The 19,524-nt window shown below is 42.1% G+C and overlaps 1 protein-coding gene across 1 annotated transcript in view; it reads left to right on the top strand.

The window, feature by feature from the left end:
- tnrc18 (trinucleotide repeat containing 18) overlaps positions 1 to 19,524 on the top strand; it is a 61,374-nt gene that overhangs the window by 13,416 nt on the left and 28,434 nt on the right. The window contains exons 3-7 of the mRNA XM_084744419.1: positions 5,126 to 5,266; positions 11,730 to 11,834; positions 12,953 to 14,797; positions 19,032 to 19,119; positions 19,221 to 19,450. Of these exons, the coding sequence (XP_084600545.1) occupies positions 5,126 to 5,266; positions 11,730 to 11,834; positions 12,953 to 14,797; positions 19,032 to 19,119; positions 19,221 to 19,450 (2,409 nt within the window). The remainder of the gene's footprint in view (positions 1 to 5,125; positions 5,267 to 11,729; positions 11,835 to 12,952; positions 14,798 to 19,031; positions 19,120 to 19,220; positions 19,451 to 19,524) is intronic.

The raw sequence follows: 19,524 nt of genomic DNA, 5'->3' as shown, positions 1-19,524 counted from the left end.
CACTGGCACGAAGCGTAACTGTGGACTGTATGTAGCTTTGTGTGTGTGTGTACTCTGCACACATGGGTAAAGGGCCTGTAGGCGGCTGTGATGCTGAGATTGATCCATACTCTAGTGGGGCATCTGTGCCTCTTGACGTGTGTGTGTGCGTGTGTGCGTGTGTGCGTGTGTGTGTGTTGGAGAGACCCTGGTGTTTGGCCTGGAGGAATGGAAACTACTGACATCCAACCAGGACCTTAACATCCCTGACAGGTTGTGGTTGTGAATGTGTTCTGTGTGTGCATGTGCTCACTGAGTGGTATGTCTATATTTTATTCCTCGCACACACCAGGTAACAATTAGAAAGTGGATTATAGGTGAGGATAATTTGTTAGAACAACATTGTTGGCACATATCCTGACACATGCTGGAGTGAATGATGGAAACAGAGCAGAGGAAATTGATTTCCTAGTGGGGTTTTTTGTGGGTTATTATGTTACAGCTAAAATGATCAAATTACATAGAAAATACATGAGGCGCTGGTTTAAACAGGTCTATATCTGAAATTACACAAGTAACAAATATTCATAAAATGAATGAATATTCAAATATTTTGATAATATGTCAACCATTTTGAGTCACTTTCTAAGAAAAATGCAATGCATTTTAAATATAAAAGTTTTTTTGGTTTCTTTAGTCCCCTAACTAATTATCTTTGGTTTACGGATAAAATAAGACATTTGAGGAAGTGACCTCAGGCTTTTGGAAATGGTGATGAACATTTTTCACCATTTTCTGACATTTTATGGGCTAGTGCTGTGCAGTTAATCAAAATCACTGTATCTAAATTGTGGAAGCTGCAATTTTTTATAAAGAGAAAATATGTGACAAAATAGCATTATGATGAAGTACCGTAATGCTGCAGAGATGCCATGGTCTGCAAGTCTTGTTCTCCAGATTTAAGAAAATGTGTTTGTTGCACACCCCAGCAAATGTTTTGTTTTGTTTTTTTTAAATAATCATCCCCACAAATTTTGAATCATATTGCAATCACAATGTCTGCCTGGAATAGTTTTTTTTTTTTTTTTTGCTATATTATGCAGCCCTTTCATAGACCAAAGACCTAACTGATTAATCAGAGACAAGAACCAAGATTAATTGACAATGTAAATAATCATTAGTTTCAGTCCTATAAAAAATCAGAAAATGTATAGTTTAATAGTCAGTAAATGTCGTGATATATTTAACTTTCTCAACTGATGGCCATAAAACAATGTGTTTAATACAATACAGTTTGATGTAACACATTGTTGCTGTCCTATGAAAACCATTTAAAGCCATCTTCTATTTAGCAACATACATTTGGTATATTTACATTCCATAATTACTCCTCCTTATCATAGTTTCGTAGTTTAGTCCACCTCTGCAGTAGAGCCCCCACAGTATGGTTAAAAAAAATCATACTGTGATTATTTTGATTGAAATTGTGATTATGATATTTGATTTGATTAGTGGAAAGGATCAGTTTTGTCTTACAATTTTCATGTTCACTGAAAAAAAATCGTGATGATGAGATATTTATTGAGCTCTGTACCAAACAAACATGTTTCCTTTCATCTAGAAAACATGATGTCTAGGTCATCTATGCAGCACCACAGTACCTGAGTATAATACTGTTTTCATGTACATTTTTCCCTTTTCAAAAGATTGCGTGTTGGTTCTAGCCCTTTGATTTGGATACTGCACTTGGCCATATTGCAGTTTTATTGCTATTGCAATTAATTGTGCAGCCCTACTCTGCAGTAAATCCACGGATAGTTTGTCTATAATCATAGAAATTAAAAGCTCTAGGTGCGAAATAGGGCGATGCATCTTCTCATTTAGAGATACTGTGTGCACATTTACACATGAGGTACAGCAGCACATGAGCACAACTTCACTGATTTTTTTCAGTTGATTATTTCAATTGATTATGTAATTAATCATTTCCTTTGAAGGTAAATCATTAAACAAAATACTCAGACATCAAAACAAAACACACAGTAAAGATATTAGTTAGAGAACCTGCGTGGCCTGACATACTTTAAATGGTAATCTAGCCTACAGAGACCAGTACAGGTGCAGATCTCTAAATCAGAGAAAATAACATGTTCGGGTGGGTAGTGGGTGGATGATTTATTTATACATTCGTACGCATTCGGATCAACTCAAAGCCCAACCACACATCACTGCTTCACATGCAAACGATGCCACATGTAATCCAGCATTATTGTGTGTAATTCTTTCTCAGTGATATCAGCTTCACGGTTCACCATCTGCTCTCCTACAACCATATCAAAGCTGTATGAAGTTGTTGCTAATGCAAACCCAGCATCTCCTGCTGCTGCTGCTGGTTTTACATCAAAAGCATCCAACTGGCAAAACACGGGATCGCCTTCATTGTGTAGTAGTCACAGGAACCTGACCGCGGTTAAAGGTGCATCTACAAAACAACAGTCACTTAACAACAGCCGTCAGTGGATCAGTAGTAGGGGAGTAATGGAACAAGACGGAGCAACTACAATGAGCTGTTAACTGCTTGCACCATGTGCTGTGTGAATTCAGATCCCAGCTGCTCATGACGTGATTAAAAGAGGCCAAATATTGACCTTGAGCAGTCACAGAGGTGCTTGAGAGGTAACAGAGGTGTGGTCAACTAAGTAGCCTATTATTTTTGATTGAGAAATAGTTTTGTATAAACTGTGATTAAATTAATGTGTACAAATGTAATTTTAACAACCTCAGAGTACGCAAAGCCTTGGGGACCCCCTGTGATCTTTGGCGCAACCGTAGAGGGGGCTGAACCCCAGATTGGGAACCAATGCTCTAGATTATAATAGTATTAATACATGAGGATACTTTTTAAGAAAAACTAGAGAAAATAAAATTTGGAACTGCAAGGGTTTTTTTTGCAGATGAACAGGACACATTAGTAGATAATAGTGAGACTAGACAGGTGGCCAATATTCGTGCGTGTGCGTGTGTGAGTATGAGTATGTTTGCTATAATGACTAATAGAGGGGATTATATAATTGTCTCTTTTTGGAGGTAAAACCTCATCACCACTGTGCTGCTCTTCAGTGCTCCACACAGGACAAGGGGGTGTGTTTTCCAGCAGAGTTAATGTACTGAGACTAACTGAAGGTTAATCACAGGGTGTGTGTGCGTGTGTGTGTGTGTTGGGGGGGTGGGGGGGGTCGTTGTGCATGTTGGTATCTCTGTATATTCCCATGAATTAGCGTGATAGTGTGGATTGGTATGCGCACGCATGTGTGTGTGTCTTTCGATGTGTATTTGTTCACATGAGTGTGTGTGTTTGAAGCTCCTGCAGTGTCGCTGACTCAAAGGCCATTCACTGCAAACCCACACAGAACTGTTTGCACATGTCAGCGGTCATACAGCGATGCAGTGCAACCACTTCAGCTACGCACACAGAGACCCCTGAGTACACACACACATGCAGCGGACACACACAAACACGGAGAGACTTGAAGAATTGGGCTGGGTGTGGAAGCATCCACCTACACAGTATTTTTCAGAGCAGAGAGTAGAGGCACACTGCATTACTCCTGTCTGTGTGTGTGTGTGTGTGTGTGTACATGCCTCTGTTTGTGATTAATTGGAAAGCTGCATTTGCTATTGATTTACAATGCTGTGTGTGCGTGTGTGTGTGCGTGTGTGTGTGTGTGTGTGTGTGTGCGTGCAGGCGCTGACGGACTGTGGTTTTAATGTACTGATTTAGATGCAGGGGAAACTCAGTGAGCACAGCATGTCTCTCAGATTCCCACAGGACTAATACAGAATCTCTCTCTCACTCACACACACACACACACACACACACACACACACACACACACACACTGGGTCCCTTCCCCCTCGCCCATATACAGACAGCACCCTTTCCCCTACACACATGGTTAGTTTTATCAGGGTAATGGCTGAGCGGTGCATTCAGTAATGGGCTGGGTGGGGGCGAACCTCAGCTAAACATGAAACCTCTCCAGCTCTCAGGAGGTTGTGATTGGAAGAGGCAGTAATGGTTCAAAGGTTCAAAGTTTACTAATGGTTAGATTGCACACATGCAGGGAGTGGAGTCTAATAAAAACAAGTCTAATAAAAACAATCGATAACGCCATCATGTTGAGATATGGAATGTTTTACGGGGATTTACTCTGTCAATGTTGCCGTGATGGAGCTGGTTTTAATGGTAAAGTGTGTGACATCAGCATGCTTTGATCAGATCACTGTGTGCACAATGGATTATTTATTCAAATCAAATAGATGAGTGGTGGTCAGTTTTCTTATGTTGAAGCCAGGGTCAGAAAGATACTTTGGGCTGGTAATGTATTTTTATCATAATGAAGAAAGTTGAACCATTGACATAAGTAAAGATGGAAGCCATGGAGTGGGAGGCCACTCTACAAAATGAAGCCAAAATATCATCGATACAAGTGCTGCATTCTCGAGTTCTATACAGCTGACAACCCTGTCTTTATAGCATCAAATGACTAATTAAAACCAAACTGATGAGAAAAATGAACACGTGAACATCAGTGTTATTAAAAACTACTTAAAATGACAGAAATCATCTTTGGGAAAAATGTATTTGATGTGTAATTTGATGGTTTATTTTGACCCCTATTTATCCACACTTGCAAAGGCACGATTTAAAAATATTTTGTATAATCAGTTAATCGATTAATCATCTAAGCTCTAGAAGATGGTGCATGTGCGAATCTGATCTAGCTGTACTCCTTTGCCATGTCCAATCACTGCTTCTCAGAGGAGAGATTTGTCTCACGATTGTCCCACATGGTTCACTCCTGCAGTGACAATTGTGGTTTTTAGTTGGCGGTTACATTAACTGTCCTTTTCTTCTGTGTGTAGTCTGTCTGTGGTCTGTCTTGTAGAAAGAGAGTGCATGGTGGCTCAGTAATAATGTGATTACAACAGACTGCTTCAGCATAGAACCGTCAGCATGTATCGATTGTGCGCACACACAGGGGAAGGTTACAGCACGTACAGTATAGATCGATCGTCTTTGTCATTCATTAGTTTGGTTCTCATGGTTATGAGGGTGAGTGACGGCCTTCGTTCTTCTTCCTAGGTGATGCCTTCCCGGCAGGCTCCAGTCCCTTCCTGTCAGGTTATCCGGGCCCCTCCCCCTTGACCTCTGACCCTGCGTACAGATCGGCCAATCCCAGCAGTCTGCAGATGGCTCAGCTCTGGGCGTCACACGCTCATGAAGGTAAATCATTATCACTTGCATTTCTTTCACTCTTTATGTGTCTTTTTTTTGTCTTGGTAGGTTCATATCTCAAATACTTTAAAGTCTGTGTAAAGCAACAATAAATCTGTCTTCTGAGTTTCTCACACAGCAGAGACGTGTGTTATTAACCATTAACCATAAATTGTATATAAAATGAGCAGTTTTCTGCTGTGAAAGACTAAGGGTGTGTCCGCTCTGCTTTACTGGACATGTCCAGACATGTTTTAGCCACCAGAACCAGAGGATGCTGACCTATCAATTTGTTCCTCTTAGTCAGAAACAGGGTGGTCATTTTTTACTTCACTGTCGGGCTGTTGGAACTGAAGTGAGCTGTAACTGTCAGATTGATTTAGACTGCAGGAGTCGCTGAGGTACTGACTGTTGTAGAAGGTGGGAGCATCGCTGTTGTTCGTGAGTCGGTTTGCAGGACTTACATAGTGTCAGTACTACATAGTTCTCAGTCGTTTCACGTCTTCTGTTTTCTAACATTACTAAATTAATCACCAACTATCTTGTAATTGATTTACTGTAATGTAAATTTAAAAGTCAAAATTTCTGGTTTCTTTCTCATTTCTGAGGACATCATCTCAGACTTTATGAAACAATGGTTGACATTTTACACTATTTTTTGGCCTTTTATGACCAAACAATTAGTCAATAAATAAATAAAAAGATCAACACTAATAATGAAAATAAGCTTTACAGGAAAGACTTGAAAAATAGGTCCAAACTAATATGTGGACACATGTTAGTTTGGACCTATTTTTCAGTTGTTAAGATTCTGATAATATTCATTAATCAAGAAAATAATCGACAGATTAATCAAAAATGAAAATTATCATTAACTGCAGCCCTTGTACAAAGCGTTGAGAAGAAAAACTTGTCTTTTCCGTTATATGGACTTTAAAGACACAAGCGACATGATCGTGTTCTTGTGACATTTGTCACGGTGAGCTCCTGTCCAAAGCCCAGGAGGCTCATTCCTCTCTTCCTCATTGCTTACACCAGTGGGATCCTGTTCCATTTCTGTCTCTGCGCTGCGCTCCCAGCTCTGTCCTATATGTGTCTTGTTCCCTGTGTCCTCCACCTGTCTCTTACTTTCGCCTGTCATGCGTTACTGTAATCTATCTTCCTCTCTTGTTCTTTTTTTGAGCTTCCTGTCCAGTATGCACTTTGTCTCCGTCTCTCTCTCCCTCTCTAGCTCTCCTGCCCCACTTTTCCTCAACATCTCTCTCCTGACCTGCTTATGAACACACTTTTAGACACACACAGGTGTGTATAAATATATCTGTGTGTTTTTGTCCTCTCCTTGGACCTCTCTGTCCTCTTCGTCTTCTTAAGGTCTATTCAGTAAGTGATTGAATCTCTGTTCCCTCCCGTCCTTTTGTGTCTCCTTATCAAATCTCGCTGGAGTAGAAGGTCAGATAGGAGGAAACATATCCTGCAGTGCATTTTGGTGAGGTAAAGGGAGAAGGACAAACGGATCCAATTTAGGATTCATTTAAAAACTGATTGCTACGCCGGTGTGACACAGATCTTATTCAGTGCTTTTCCAAACACGGTAAATCAGATTGTGTGTGATAAGTTTGGTTTTTTCCCTAAGATTTGGTCTCGATCTTACTATCTTCGGGAGGCTTCAAGGAGCCGGCACTAGCACATGATTGCACCTATGATCATTGGTAATAGTCTGAGCAGTAACTTCCTCTGATCCCTGGCATCCGCTCACAGCCATAAAACTATAAAACAGATACAGATTAAACAAACAAGATATGATATTGTGAAGAAGTGGCAGGGTTTAACCACATTAGCTATGTGTTCACTGTAATACAGTGTAGGGTAGCCACAGGCTCATTTTCCAACAAGTCCATTAATTAAACAAATCCTTACAAACATTTCAGCAGTGCAATGAATGCAGTTAACATTGACTGAACCAGTGTCTCTCAACCTGGGGGGGGTTGCAAGGTAATTTCTGGGGGGTCACCAGATGGTAGCAGCGAAGAGGATAAAATAAAATATTGTAGCATGCAGCACAGAATAGGAAGAAAACATGTCATCCAGGAAGAAGCTCTCAGCAACATCAGCCCCTTAATGACATTCAACATAAAGTTCAGGCGCTCGAAAATATGTAAAATACAGCTGCCCTTAAGAAATATAACAGCCATCAACAAAAAAAAAATTCAATTTGTAACAGAAAATAGCAAACTTGACAAACTATTCAGAGCAGCACTAGGCAGGATGGGAAGTGAAGAGTGTATTTTAGACAGGAGAATATTTTTTATATTACATCACCTGTACCTGTGATATAATTTGCCTCAGAAAAGATTTTATAGTGTGTTTGTGAGAGTCAAAGGAATAGCCTTCATGATTGAGTTCTCAAGCAGATTTGGGTGGGGGGTTGCGATCACTGGACTGATTATTCTGGGACGTCATGTATCACAAGTCAAAGATTGAGAGCCAGTCAACTAGACAGTGCAACAATATGAAACACAGCGAGAGAATAGAGTTGTTGTGCTAAATGAGCCTTTGCAGTGATACAGCTTGCATCGTCAGTGAAACAAATGGAGGATGAGAAGACTTAGAGTAACATAAGAAGTTCTGGTCAAACTCGAGTAACCTTATGTATTTCACCTGCCTCTCTCTCTGTGTGCTCCACATTCGGAGGAATGCAGAGGAGAGACAGACCCCTCCCAAAGCAGTGTTGGGGAAACACTGCATTGATTTGTGAATGAATGGATAGTTGACATTATTTTTGGCATTTAAGATTTTTTTTTTTGGCCCAGCGGTGTTGCCTGTTGGCCTGGTGCCTCTCAGGCCTGTAGAGTCATGGGGTGGGGGAAATAATTGATTCTTAGATGCAGCGTGATTCTTGATGATGAGGAAAAGTCAACAATTACAAATTTAAAATCCCATTCTCAACGTTGTCATCACTTATTGCAATTCTGTAATTCGGTCTGAACCAGTTGCATGGTGAAACATAACGGACATAAACATGCGCGTGGCTGAGTGTACACAACTGCATAGCCAAATGGCACTGCTGTCTTAAAAGCTTAAAATTTTGATGCATCAAGATGCATCAGTAATTGTTTTATATTAACACTCAGATTGGATCGAATTGAATCACGATGTGCCAGGAGATTCCCACCCTCTATACGGTTACAGACACACACTGTTGTATGTGCATTCTGTTACCATGACACTGAGCCAAGCTCGCTATTTTGAGTTGTTTCCAGTCTTTATGCTACGCTAAGCAAAACAACTGCTGGCTGTTATATAAATTTACATATATAACTGTTCTTTTAATGCGCGATCATGTCCATGCCATGTTTCCTGTGAGGTCAAACCGAATCCAGCAGATGAACAGCAATTATTGCTCCTAACAATTTAAGCTTCTGTATTGAAAACTAATTGAGGAATGTAAATACACTGAGTGGCTACTGCAGATGTCAACCATGAATATTGAGGCAACTAATGATTATTTTCATTATCGATTAATCTGACAATCATTGTCTCGCTTAATTGATTAGTTGTTTGGGCCATAAAACATCAGAAAATGGTGAAAAATGGGATGTGTCCCAAAGACCATGTCATGACTAAAGAAACCAGAAAATATTTACATCTGAGAAGCTTAAATTAGAAAAATTGGACATGTTTCTTTAAAAAGAAGAAAAAAAAAGACTCAAAGCTATTAATTATCAAAATTATTTAATAGTTGATAACTAATCAATTAATTGTTGCAAATTTAATAAATATTGATTGTATAAAAGGTTATACCTTTTAAAATTACACTTTTAAATACACATATTGATTACTGGCCCCTCTGCTCTGAGTGTTTGTTCCTGGCACGACACACACAGCTTGGTTTTATATTCAGCCAAAGGAGGAGGGATAAAGGATAGATGGACTTCTGACACTTGACTTAAAGTTTAACCTGAATTGAGGCTGCAGTATCTGAAGTTAAAACCTCCTGCTGGCTAAAGAAGCCACTGAATCCACTTTCTCCGATATGAATAGAAATCTTTACCGCCTAAGAGAGATTCTTAATACCCGGTGGCTGGCTTTAATAGCAGCTAGAGTTACTAAAAGCTGGAGACGCTGCCGGGCGGCAGCTAAGAGGCGGACTTGGATATGCCTGGGATGCACCGAAGCTGCACAGGAACCCCGTATCAAAGCTGTCGAGTGATCAAGGTTAGCTGTTAGCTGTGGTTAAAGGAAGCTTTGCAAGAAACCTATCCCGCATGCCTTTACTCTCGTCACATCACTCCTCTTACATTTCGGTCTCCTTGTGCCTTCCTGTAACCACTGCTCCCCCAGCACCCGCCTCCTCTGGTTTCTCCATTTCTGCCTCTCAAAACGGAGAGAGCGGACAGATTTATACTTGGGCTCCTCTCCCCGGCACACCATGCTGGAATGGCAGCGGCATCTTTGATATTCCTTGGAATGGCCCGAGTATGGGGACAGGGAATGTCTCACCCTCTCTGGGTGGCAGAGGTCCTTTTTTTTTCTTTTTATTACATGTGGCCTAACACACTCACACCAGCCATCAGGGTTGCAGCCAGCTCAGCCCCAACACAGAAATCCAGAGCATTACACCAGGCACGAGGCTTTGTCTATATTAAGATCTGGTCTCTGAGAGCAGCAGCTGGCTGTCGGGCAGACTCGAGCTGCCCCTGTGAACAAAACCAATCACTGCGGGTGACCTGGGGTCGACTGTAACCGCCTGTGTACGAAGTTTAATATAGTTTAAAAGAGGTCCAATCTGGTTTACATGTGCTCAAATCTGTTAACCGGACTGAGTTAGAGCTGAGAATAAGTTGATTAATCCATTAGTCCAGGGCTTCCTAAACTTTTCCAAGCCAAGGTCCCACAAATATGTTGTGTATATATGTATATGTTTCTTTACTTTTATTGATGCAATTATTGTTACATTTTAAACCTAATACAAGGAGCTTTGAACTAGTTTTGAAACACTCTCAATTTAATATTATTGCCTCCATGTGACCTACGTAAGTTAAAGAGACCATTCGTGAGAAAATTGTCTATTTCTGGATAGTTGTTCTTAATGACTGCCACCGGGTTGACTTCTCCTTGAAATCAAATGAAACGAGCCTATGTTTACATTTTCCCAGGCAAAGTTACATTGAGTAGTACATTAGCCAGTTAAAAAGAAGCAGTGAATCAGATCATTTTAATTTTTATGTTATATTTTGTAGTTATTACAGTGGAAACGTATCACTTAACAAAATATGAAAGCTTCTTGTAATAGCTTTAAATAATATATAAATTATAAATTAATGATGAAAATTCAATTGTAAATTTTTTAATTATTATTTTTAATTTTAGCTGCACACTGTTGCAGTAATTTGTAACAAAAATGGGGAAAAAATCTCTCTTTCACTTCTATCACATCTATGATAGTAAAATGAATATATTTGCATTTTGGACTGTCACCCGGTCAGACAAAATAAGACATTTGAGGACATCACCATAAACTATGGGAACGTGTGAAATGCATTTTGCTATTTCTTTATGTCCTGCAGACCAAACAATTAATAATCAATTCAGAAAATAATTAGTAAAATATCTGATCTGGCTGTCATACAGGCCGTCAATCCTTGTACCAAGTTGATTTAGTTAATAAGTCAGTTAATTTGAAAGTAAAGAACTACAAAGAAAGATCATGCACTATTGGCCTTGCAATGTTTATTGATTTGTCTGATAAATATAATAAGTTAAAAATTGGCCCCTGGCCTCCTGTCATTTTGCAAAAGTGTCTACCAGTCAAAGAAAGTTGAGTCCCTGACCTGCAGTAATAAACTTGCAACTGAGTTTGACAGTTTTCTACCTGTAACCCAGGATTACATGCATTAATTTGATATGTGGGCTGCTTGGCTCAGTGGATGATGTTGGATTTCAGAGGGTTGCATCATTCTGTCAGTCTGTTCACGGTCATTAGAAAGTAAAGTTACTCATTAACTTCAGGTGGATCTTACTACAGCTACAATGAAAGATTAGTTTCATTATCAATGAACCTGCTGATTTTTTTTTTCCTTTTAATCATTCAGTCTGTCAAATGTAAAAACACACTTTGTATGTTGAGTGTGTGTGTGTGTTTCAGAGTCAAAGTTGATTTCTTCAGGTGTTTTTCTCCAACAGTCCAAAATCCATCAGTATGTAATTTACAATGATATAAAACAGAGAAAAGCAGCAAATCCTCACAGTTTAAAGTCTGATTTTTAAAGTATACGCCAGTTAGTTTTCTGACTCATTGCAGCTCTAGTTGTGTGTACAAATATTCTGTTTGTGTTCTCCAGCGTTTGTCCAGTAGCTCTAAATGGAAACCATGATATCTGCATGGCTGAGCTGGAGAAGAACTTACTGCATCATCATCTTAGTTTTGTGTAAACTACATCGTGTGACCTGTCCTGTGTTTGTGTCTCTTCAGGCTACCCTCCTCTGCCAAGCAGCCTGTACTCCAGCCCCTATCTGTCCCTGGGGCACCTGGATCCTCCCTCGCTCTCCCAGCACCCTCTCTACGACTCACATAAAGGTCAGTCGCTGTCAGCAACAGCCATCATTGAGACAAGTGGCTGAATTTAGTGTACAAATTCTCTCTTATGCTGTGATGCATGAGTACGAGCAGGTTTTGTGTCGAACCTGTTTTATTTAGTAAGAAGACTTGTAGTTTGTTGTGGAACTGGGCCAGACCTCGGTTCAGGAATGAGCCACATTCAGCTGACAGGAGGAACAGTTTTAGTGTAATGTATAGTGATCGTGCTCGTCCTGGATGTGATTGTTCCACATCTCCTCTAGGTTTGTGTAACTTACATCTTCTTGGCAAGTCAACATTAAAATATTTTTTGACACTGTATAAGAACCATTGTTAATAAATAGATAGTTAATAGTTATTTCACTTTTAACAAATTATATTAAGTATTTGTTAATGATTTGTAATCCTCAATACATTTTGTTGGCCAATGTCTATGAAATGATTTGGATGACTGTCATACACTTCATACGTATGTAACTTGGGTACGTTGCATTACTTACATAAACTTTCCTAAGCAACATACTTAGTTTAACCCAAAGCATGATCTTTTCTTAAACCTACTTGAGTAGTTTTTGTGCCTTTATTTTGAAAGTCTACTTAGATGTTGCATATTTATTACTGCTAACTTTACCACAGTGTCCTGCATGTGCAAAACTGATCGTAGAGGAGTCACAGTTTGAAGCGTAGGGCCACTGGCCAAGCTGTCGTATTTGAAAACTTGGGAGTGAGAAGGGGTTGAATGTGAACATCATCTGGATAGTTAGTGTACATACTTACTGTTACTTTGTAAATGGTTAATAAATACTGTATAATGCATCTACAAACATTATTTGGATAGCTGTTTATAAAGGTCCAATTGATGTTCATAAAACTTTACAACTATGTTTAAATTATGTTTCTAAATCATATTTAAATATTATTTTAATGTTTGTTAATGGTAAAAGTTTTATTGTCTATCTACTAATTTACCATTTATAAATGATGGTTATTATAAAGTCAGTCATCATATGTTTATTAAGCTCACTTCTGCCTGTTTTGCTCTAAATATCTTTCATCAGTCTGTGTTCATGTAGTGTGTTTTTGTGTTTTTACACTCACATGTGTTTCATGTCTTTTAGAGGGATTTTACCTGCCAGCCTCCTTGAGCCAGTTGCCCTTGCATACCCCGTCTGCACCCCCGACTGCCCCGTCCAGCTCCACACCCCCTCAGAGGACGTCCCGGGACGGCGGCAGGGACCGGCATTACCGGGGGGAGAGGGAGAGAGAGAGGGAGAGAGAGCGAGAGAGAGAGCGGTCAAGAGAGGAGCAGAGGCCACACAGCGTGGTGGACCTGACGCAGGACGGACGGAACGAGGAGGACCGCAGGGCGAGGAGCGGCGACCGGGAACGGGAGAAAGACAGGGATCGGGACACGGAGAGAGATGTTTGGTCCTTGCATCCTCACCACCACCACCAGCAGAAGTCACACTCCCAACCCTCCACAGCGGAGCCCAGATCCAGGCCTTCGCCTCCTCGGCCCTCCTTGCCCTTAGGCGGAGGCGGGATTGGAGCTGCAGGCAGGTTTCACGGACCAGAAACGGACAGAGTGGGTCGGGATGAAGAGAACCGGCCCCACCACAACCATAACTCTAATGTTAACTCCAACAACTCAAACTCTCACTCAGACAGACAGAGGAGGAACGACTCTGTGGCAACATCGGCCGGGACCCTCCACATCTCCTATGCCCATCCTCCTGCGCTCCAACCCTCCACACCCAGAGAGCCTGTCAGAGAGCAGCGGGTCAGCGCGCCCACATATGTGCCTTCTGTGGAGGTTTACGACGAGCGGGTCGGGCCCATCCAGATTGCATCACAGGCCCGCGACAACAAACACAGAGACAGGGACAGGGACAGAGACAGGGACAGAGACAGGGACAGGGACAGGGACAGAGACAGGGACAGAGAGCGTGAGCGGGACAGAAAAGAGCGGGAGAGCTACAGGTTTCCTGAGAGAATCTCAGTGGAGCATCCTCGACTCTCTCAGTCTGGCGATTCAGGCAATCAAAGAGAGGAAGGTTCTGTCATTTGTTCCAATGGTTCCATTGGTAAACGAGGACAGGACGTGTCCTACTCCTCCAATCAATCAAGGTTCAGCCCAGAAACCAGGGACATCCCCAAACACTCGCTCCGACTGGGCATAGAGCGGGCAGGGGCGGAGCCTAAGTGGAATACCATCAGCCCATTAGCTAACTATGCCACAAGTCACATGGCTGCCCTGGCAGCCCAACACGGACACACACTCTCCTCCCCACACAGCCAGCAGACGCACACACAAATGTCCCATTCGCCTCACACAAGCCACCGGCCCGCCAACAACCCACACTCCGCCCACAGCCATTCCCCACAAACACTCCCCTCCCCACACAGACACACGCACGCAGGCGACGAGGGGAGTCAAAGACGTTACCTGGACCCGTCGGCACTCTACCGACCTGGGGGGTCTGGTGGTGGAGAGCGGGGTGGGGGAGCAGGTTCGGATCCCACAGAGGTATCGGCCATGCAGAGTCTAATTAAATACAGTGGGAACTTTGCTGCTGAGGGACCCGGATCCTCCAGGCATACGGCGGATGGCCGAGGGCCCTTTGGGGGTCTGGGTAACATCGTCTCGGAAAGCGAAAGAGAGAGGGAGCGGGAAAAGGAGAGGGAGCGGGAAAGGGAAAGAGAGAGGGAAAAAGAGAGAGAGAGAGACAGGGACAGGGTATCGGTTGGATCAGGGGCGTTAAGAGTGCCTCCCCAGCTGAAGAGGGAGCAGGAGCGGCCGGACAGCGCCCGCTCGTTTGGCCGAGAGGGAGAAGGAGAGGTACGCCACCCTCCAGTTGGCATCGCTGTTGCAGTTGCTCGGCAGAGAGACAGTGGGAACACCAGTAAACAGACCAGTGGACCTTCAGACTCACAGAGAACCCTGCTGCAAACAGCTATTAAAGGTAACCGTGTCTTTTATGTAAGACAGAGGCCAGAAAACTCATTTTAATGCCTCATCATTACTTAAAGGGTAACTTCAGTATTTTTGCTCCACCTCTCATATACTAACACACCAGGGGTCCAGCGCAGAGCTACAGTGTTATCTCCAGGCAACTGCCCACAGTCAAAGCACCACCAGAATCACTACAGTGATAAAACTTTTTGTTACTCAGATCCTTTTTATTTAACCAGAAACAGCTGATTAATCATTTTCAGCAAACTAACCGGATCTTCTTTGCAAAACTGTTATTTTAACATCATCATTTTCATTCAAATTCTGCAGAAGCAAAAAGAAAACTCTTGGCTCGTCTTTCCACTGCTCAGTCAGTCACCAACTGTGGTTTTGCCGAAATAATACACCCTTAATTTAATGTGTTCATTCTGAAAATATCAAAAGAGGAGCAAGGGGGAGATCGGACATCAGAGAAGATGCAGGGAGAAACGGCCCGAATATTTTCACACCTAACGCGGTGAATTAAGAGTTTATTTCAGCCAAACCAGAGTTGGTGATTGTTGGAGTGATGATTAGTCATTGACGATTTGTTTTATTTTGTTTCTGTCAAGTTTGAATTTAGATGACAATGTTAAAATTACAGCTTTGCAAATGGAGTCTGGTGGCTTTGGCAAGAGCAATCAATCAGCTGTTAAACAAAACGTATCTTAATCTTTAAAAAAATGTCTCTCTCTTTAGGGATCTTTTCAATAATGTTGTCAGACACTCAGAATAACAATCTGTGCCTGTGAGTGGTTGCGATCAATGCTTGACTAATTTCAAAAATTGTTGTCCCCAGTAGTCATTTTGAAATGAAACATGGGGAAATCTGGTTCAGTTTGAAAAATACCCAAATTACCATTTAAGAGCTGTACTCCTGTGGTGAATTCTGCTATATTTTCTTTTCTTGCATGTGAATGATAGAGGTACAAATGAAACTGAAACATGAATCACTTATGCTGTGCTCATGCATAAAGGGAAACACTGTTTTTGGTACATGCATTTTCATTGGATATATGTTTGAAAAACTTGCCAGAAGTCCTGTGGTGACATTTATCCAAATACATTCTACATTTTACAGTTTCTGGCAAGTTAAATCAAGTGTACTTAATTTATTGGAAACATTTTTCTAATGTATTTTCTGCTGGTTTTGCTTTCAACTGTGTCTCCACTGTGGCTTCTCTCAGAATCACACTGCAGGGAATGTAGATCCCCTTAGTTAAATGAACCGAGAGCAAATGATTCCTCATTTCGGTTCCCATGAATAATGGAGGATTCATTTTCTTTTCGGATCAAAGTCATGTTTCCTCAGCCCTGTTTGACTTTGAGGTGTTCATGCATGTAACGTGATTGGAATAGTAAAAACAACTCTTTCCCCCCTCCCTCCTCCTCAAATGACTAATTATGTCATGGATTGTATTTTGTTAAAAGGCTGCGTTTTTTGGTGAGCATGTTGGCTCTCTCTACGCTGCATAGCAATTCCTGCCATACAGCCGCTCTATTCTTGTACGTCAAGGTCATTCAGCTACAGTGCTCCCTCTCCATCGCTCTGTCTGTCTTTCTCCTTGTTTCTGTCCATCTGTCTGTTCTCCCACAGTTCACCTCTCCATCTCTCTTGCTCTTTTCATCTGCTTGAATGTCTCCCTCCTTCCTTCACCAGCCTTCCTTCCTCTGTAAGAAGCTCTCTTTGTAGCGGCACTCCCTCCTTGTCCCACCTCAGGCCCCCTGCTCTTTTTCCACTCTTTTCTTCAGCTCCACCTCGCCACCCCACCTCCACCCTCTCTGCATTAAACATGTCATTACAGAGTGCAGCTAAAAGCTACAAACAAGCCTTGAATTACAATAAGACCATGGGTGCGTTGCTAAGCAATGGATCAGTCATGAGAGTGACAGACTGTGTGTGCGCAAGTGTATATGAGGAATTGCATGTGTAGATGTTTGTGTATTTGCGTGTGTGCATGCACGTGCATCCCTGTTGGGGGCGTTTATTCATTTCCTTGCTCGAGCAGAGTGATTGGTCTAATAGCATCAGCCCCTCACGCTAACAAGAGCTCTAAATAAACGGGAGAGGATTTACGCAGAAAACACAAATAGATGGATGGATGGATGAGAGGATGGAGAAGAAGAGGAGTAGGCTAATGATAAGAAATGGACGCAGATCGATAGGTTGATAAATGGGAAGAGGAGAGGTATGTCGGGAAGTAAAGAAGTGAACAGATAGCGTGAGATTGCGGGAGGACCGGTGACGGAGGAACAGGGAGAAAGAGGGGGCGTGCAGCGCTAATCGCTGGCTTTCTGATGCAGAGAGGATAGCATGTGGGACAGGCTCCCTGTAACCTTGGTAACAGTCTTGAAACCTTTCCTGCGGAGCATGTCAGGGTTTGTTAAAGTCTCTTGTCCCTTTACGGGCTACACACATGCACACACTCCTCGAGCAGAACTGAAGGGTTCAGCACACTTGTATAAAACCTTTCTGCTGCTTGGGGACCTCCAGTCAGCGTGGATGGCAGTAGAAGAGTGTTAACGGGGAAAGAGTGCGAGCAGGAGATCCTCATGTTTATTCTGGATTGCTTGGCTGAGTGCTGCTGCTTCCCTTCTGTTTTTTTTTTCTCTCCATCTCTTGTCTTTGGCCGTTGGCTCTCATAATAAGCAGGAGTGGTTTAAAGGGATAGTTCAACACAAAATCAAAAGTACATATTTTTCCTCTGGTTTGTTGTGCCATTTATCCATCTAGATTGATTTGGTGTGAGCTGTTGAGTTTTGGAAATATTGACCATAGAGACATCTGCCTCCTCTTGAGTGTAATGGGACTAAATGGCATTTTTTCTGCAGTAGAATCTACTGGAAGTGCATTCTTTCTGGCAGAAAGAAAGTAGTTCCTACTGACACAAATAAAGTCTGTGGATGATTTGCAAAACCAGGTCATGATTTTTGGAAAGATACATTGCCATATTTGGCAACCTTGAGACTATGAATGTAAGAAGGGTTTTAACACAAAAAAATCTGAGTTTCAGAGTCTTTGTGTGCTGCATTTTGGTGGCAAATAACTAATCGACAAAACAGCATTGTTATGTTAAATACTTTTAATTTTGCTTTTAATTCTTAGGAAGGAATTAAAGGAATTGTTTTTGTTATTAAGTCAATCAGTGTTTCCCAAAGTCCATGACGACATCCTCAAATGTCTTGTGTTGTCCACAACCTAAAGATATTCAGTTTACTGTCTGAGAGGAGTTAAGAAACCAGAAAATATTGACATTTAAGAAGCTGGAATCAGAGAATTTTGACTTTTTTTTTAATTGCTCAAACTGATTAATCAGTTGTCAAAATAGCTGGCAATTAATTTAATAACCGATTAATAATAGAACATGAACTTGCATAAATCTCTAGCATAAACTATAGTCATCAGTTGTCTTTCATTCATTTATTTTTTTGGAATTGTTCTCTCTAAGACGTCTGGTTTGGTGTAGCTGTGTTGTTGTCCAGGTGGAAACGGTAGACTTTTGGAGTAACAGTGCTTATACAGGCTGGAAAGTGCCAGAAATGGGTTGTGATAAAGGACAAAAGGTGTGAAAATTCGAGAGAAATGCAGGCAAATTGCCATTTAGTCCCATTATATTTGAGAGAAGGCAGACACCCTCATCGCCAATATCTCCAAAACTGGATAAAGATAGATAAACAGCACTACATGTAAGAGGAAAAATATGTATTTTTGATTTTGGTGTGAACTGTCCCTTTAAGGCTGTGTGTGTAGTAAGGCAGTAGTTGTATGTTCACACATCTCCTGTGGCACTAGACTAATAACTGATAAGAGCTGACACTCAGAGTGAGAGCTGTCACTCCGTTTGTGTGTGTGTTTGTACTGTATGTGTACACACACGCTCTGTGTGTTCAGACTGTGGCCCAACATCGTATTTTTAGCTTCTCCTCTCATTTGGACATGCTGTGTTGTGTCACAATTACATAGCCAGTGTCACCCAGCTTTCTCCCGTTTCCCTCCGCTGCCACCATTTCTTCTCATCTCACCACACATCTCTTCAGCATTGCTCTAAACCGTCCAGCGAATCTGTGTCACAGCTTGTATCCCTTTCTTTAATATATATTACATTTGGGATCAGGGTTTACACATTCAAGGAGCCTCAGTGATGCAGCTACTGAACATCTTTATCTAATCTGTTTCTCTCCCCCTGCACCTGAACCCGTTACAGATGAGGAGCGAGGGGAGGAACGCGCTCGTCACCATGATGACAGACTGCTGGCCGGCCGTCTGGAGCGTGAGCAGGAGAAAGTGCTCAGGTGAGGGGGCGTGGCTGCTGCGCCACTGTATCTCCCCTGTTCATAAAATCTACATCTAAACACACAGTGCTGAATAAAAACGTTCCTTTTATTCCTTCCAGAGAGTCCAAGGAGCTGGCAGAGTTTACTCAAATGCACCCCGCTCCGCTGTCTAGCGGCCTGACGCCCAGCATGATGACCCCGAGCCTCATGACCCCCAACCTTATGGTGACAGGCGGGGCTGCCCTGGCAGGGGCGGGACGTTGGCCTCCTGACCCTTCAACTCTGACCTCTCACCCCTGGATGCCCCGGCCTGGAGCCCCCCCAGTCTGGCTCTCCAGCTCACCATACAGTAAGTGGACGCACACGTGACGGAGAACACTTGTTAACTTCTACAAGCACATGTTTAGATGTCCCAGAAAATTC

Source organism: Lutjanus erythropterus, chromosome 19, assembly GCF_056507025.1.
Source record: "Lutjanus erythropterus isolate fLutEry1 chromosome 19, fLutEry1.hap2, whole genome shotgun sequence".
Lineage (NCBI taxonomy): Eukaryota > Metazoa > Chordata > Actinopteri > Lutjaniformes > Lutjanidae > Lutjanus > Lutjanus erythropterus.
The sequence above is the reverse complement of the archived record's forward strand: the minus strand, read 5'-3'. Positions and strand labels throughout refer to the sequence as shown.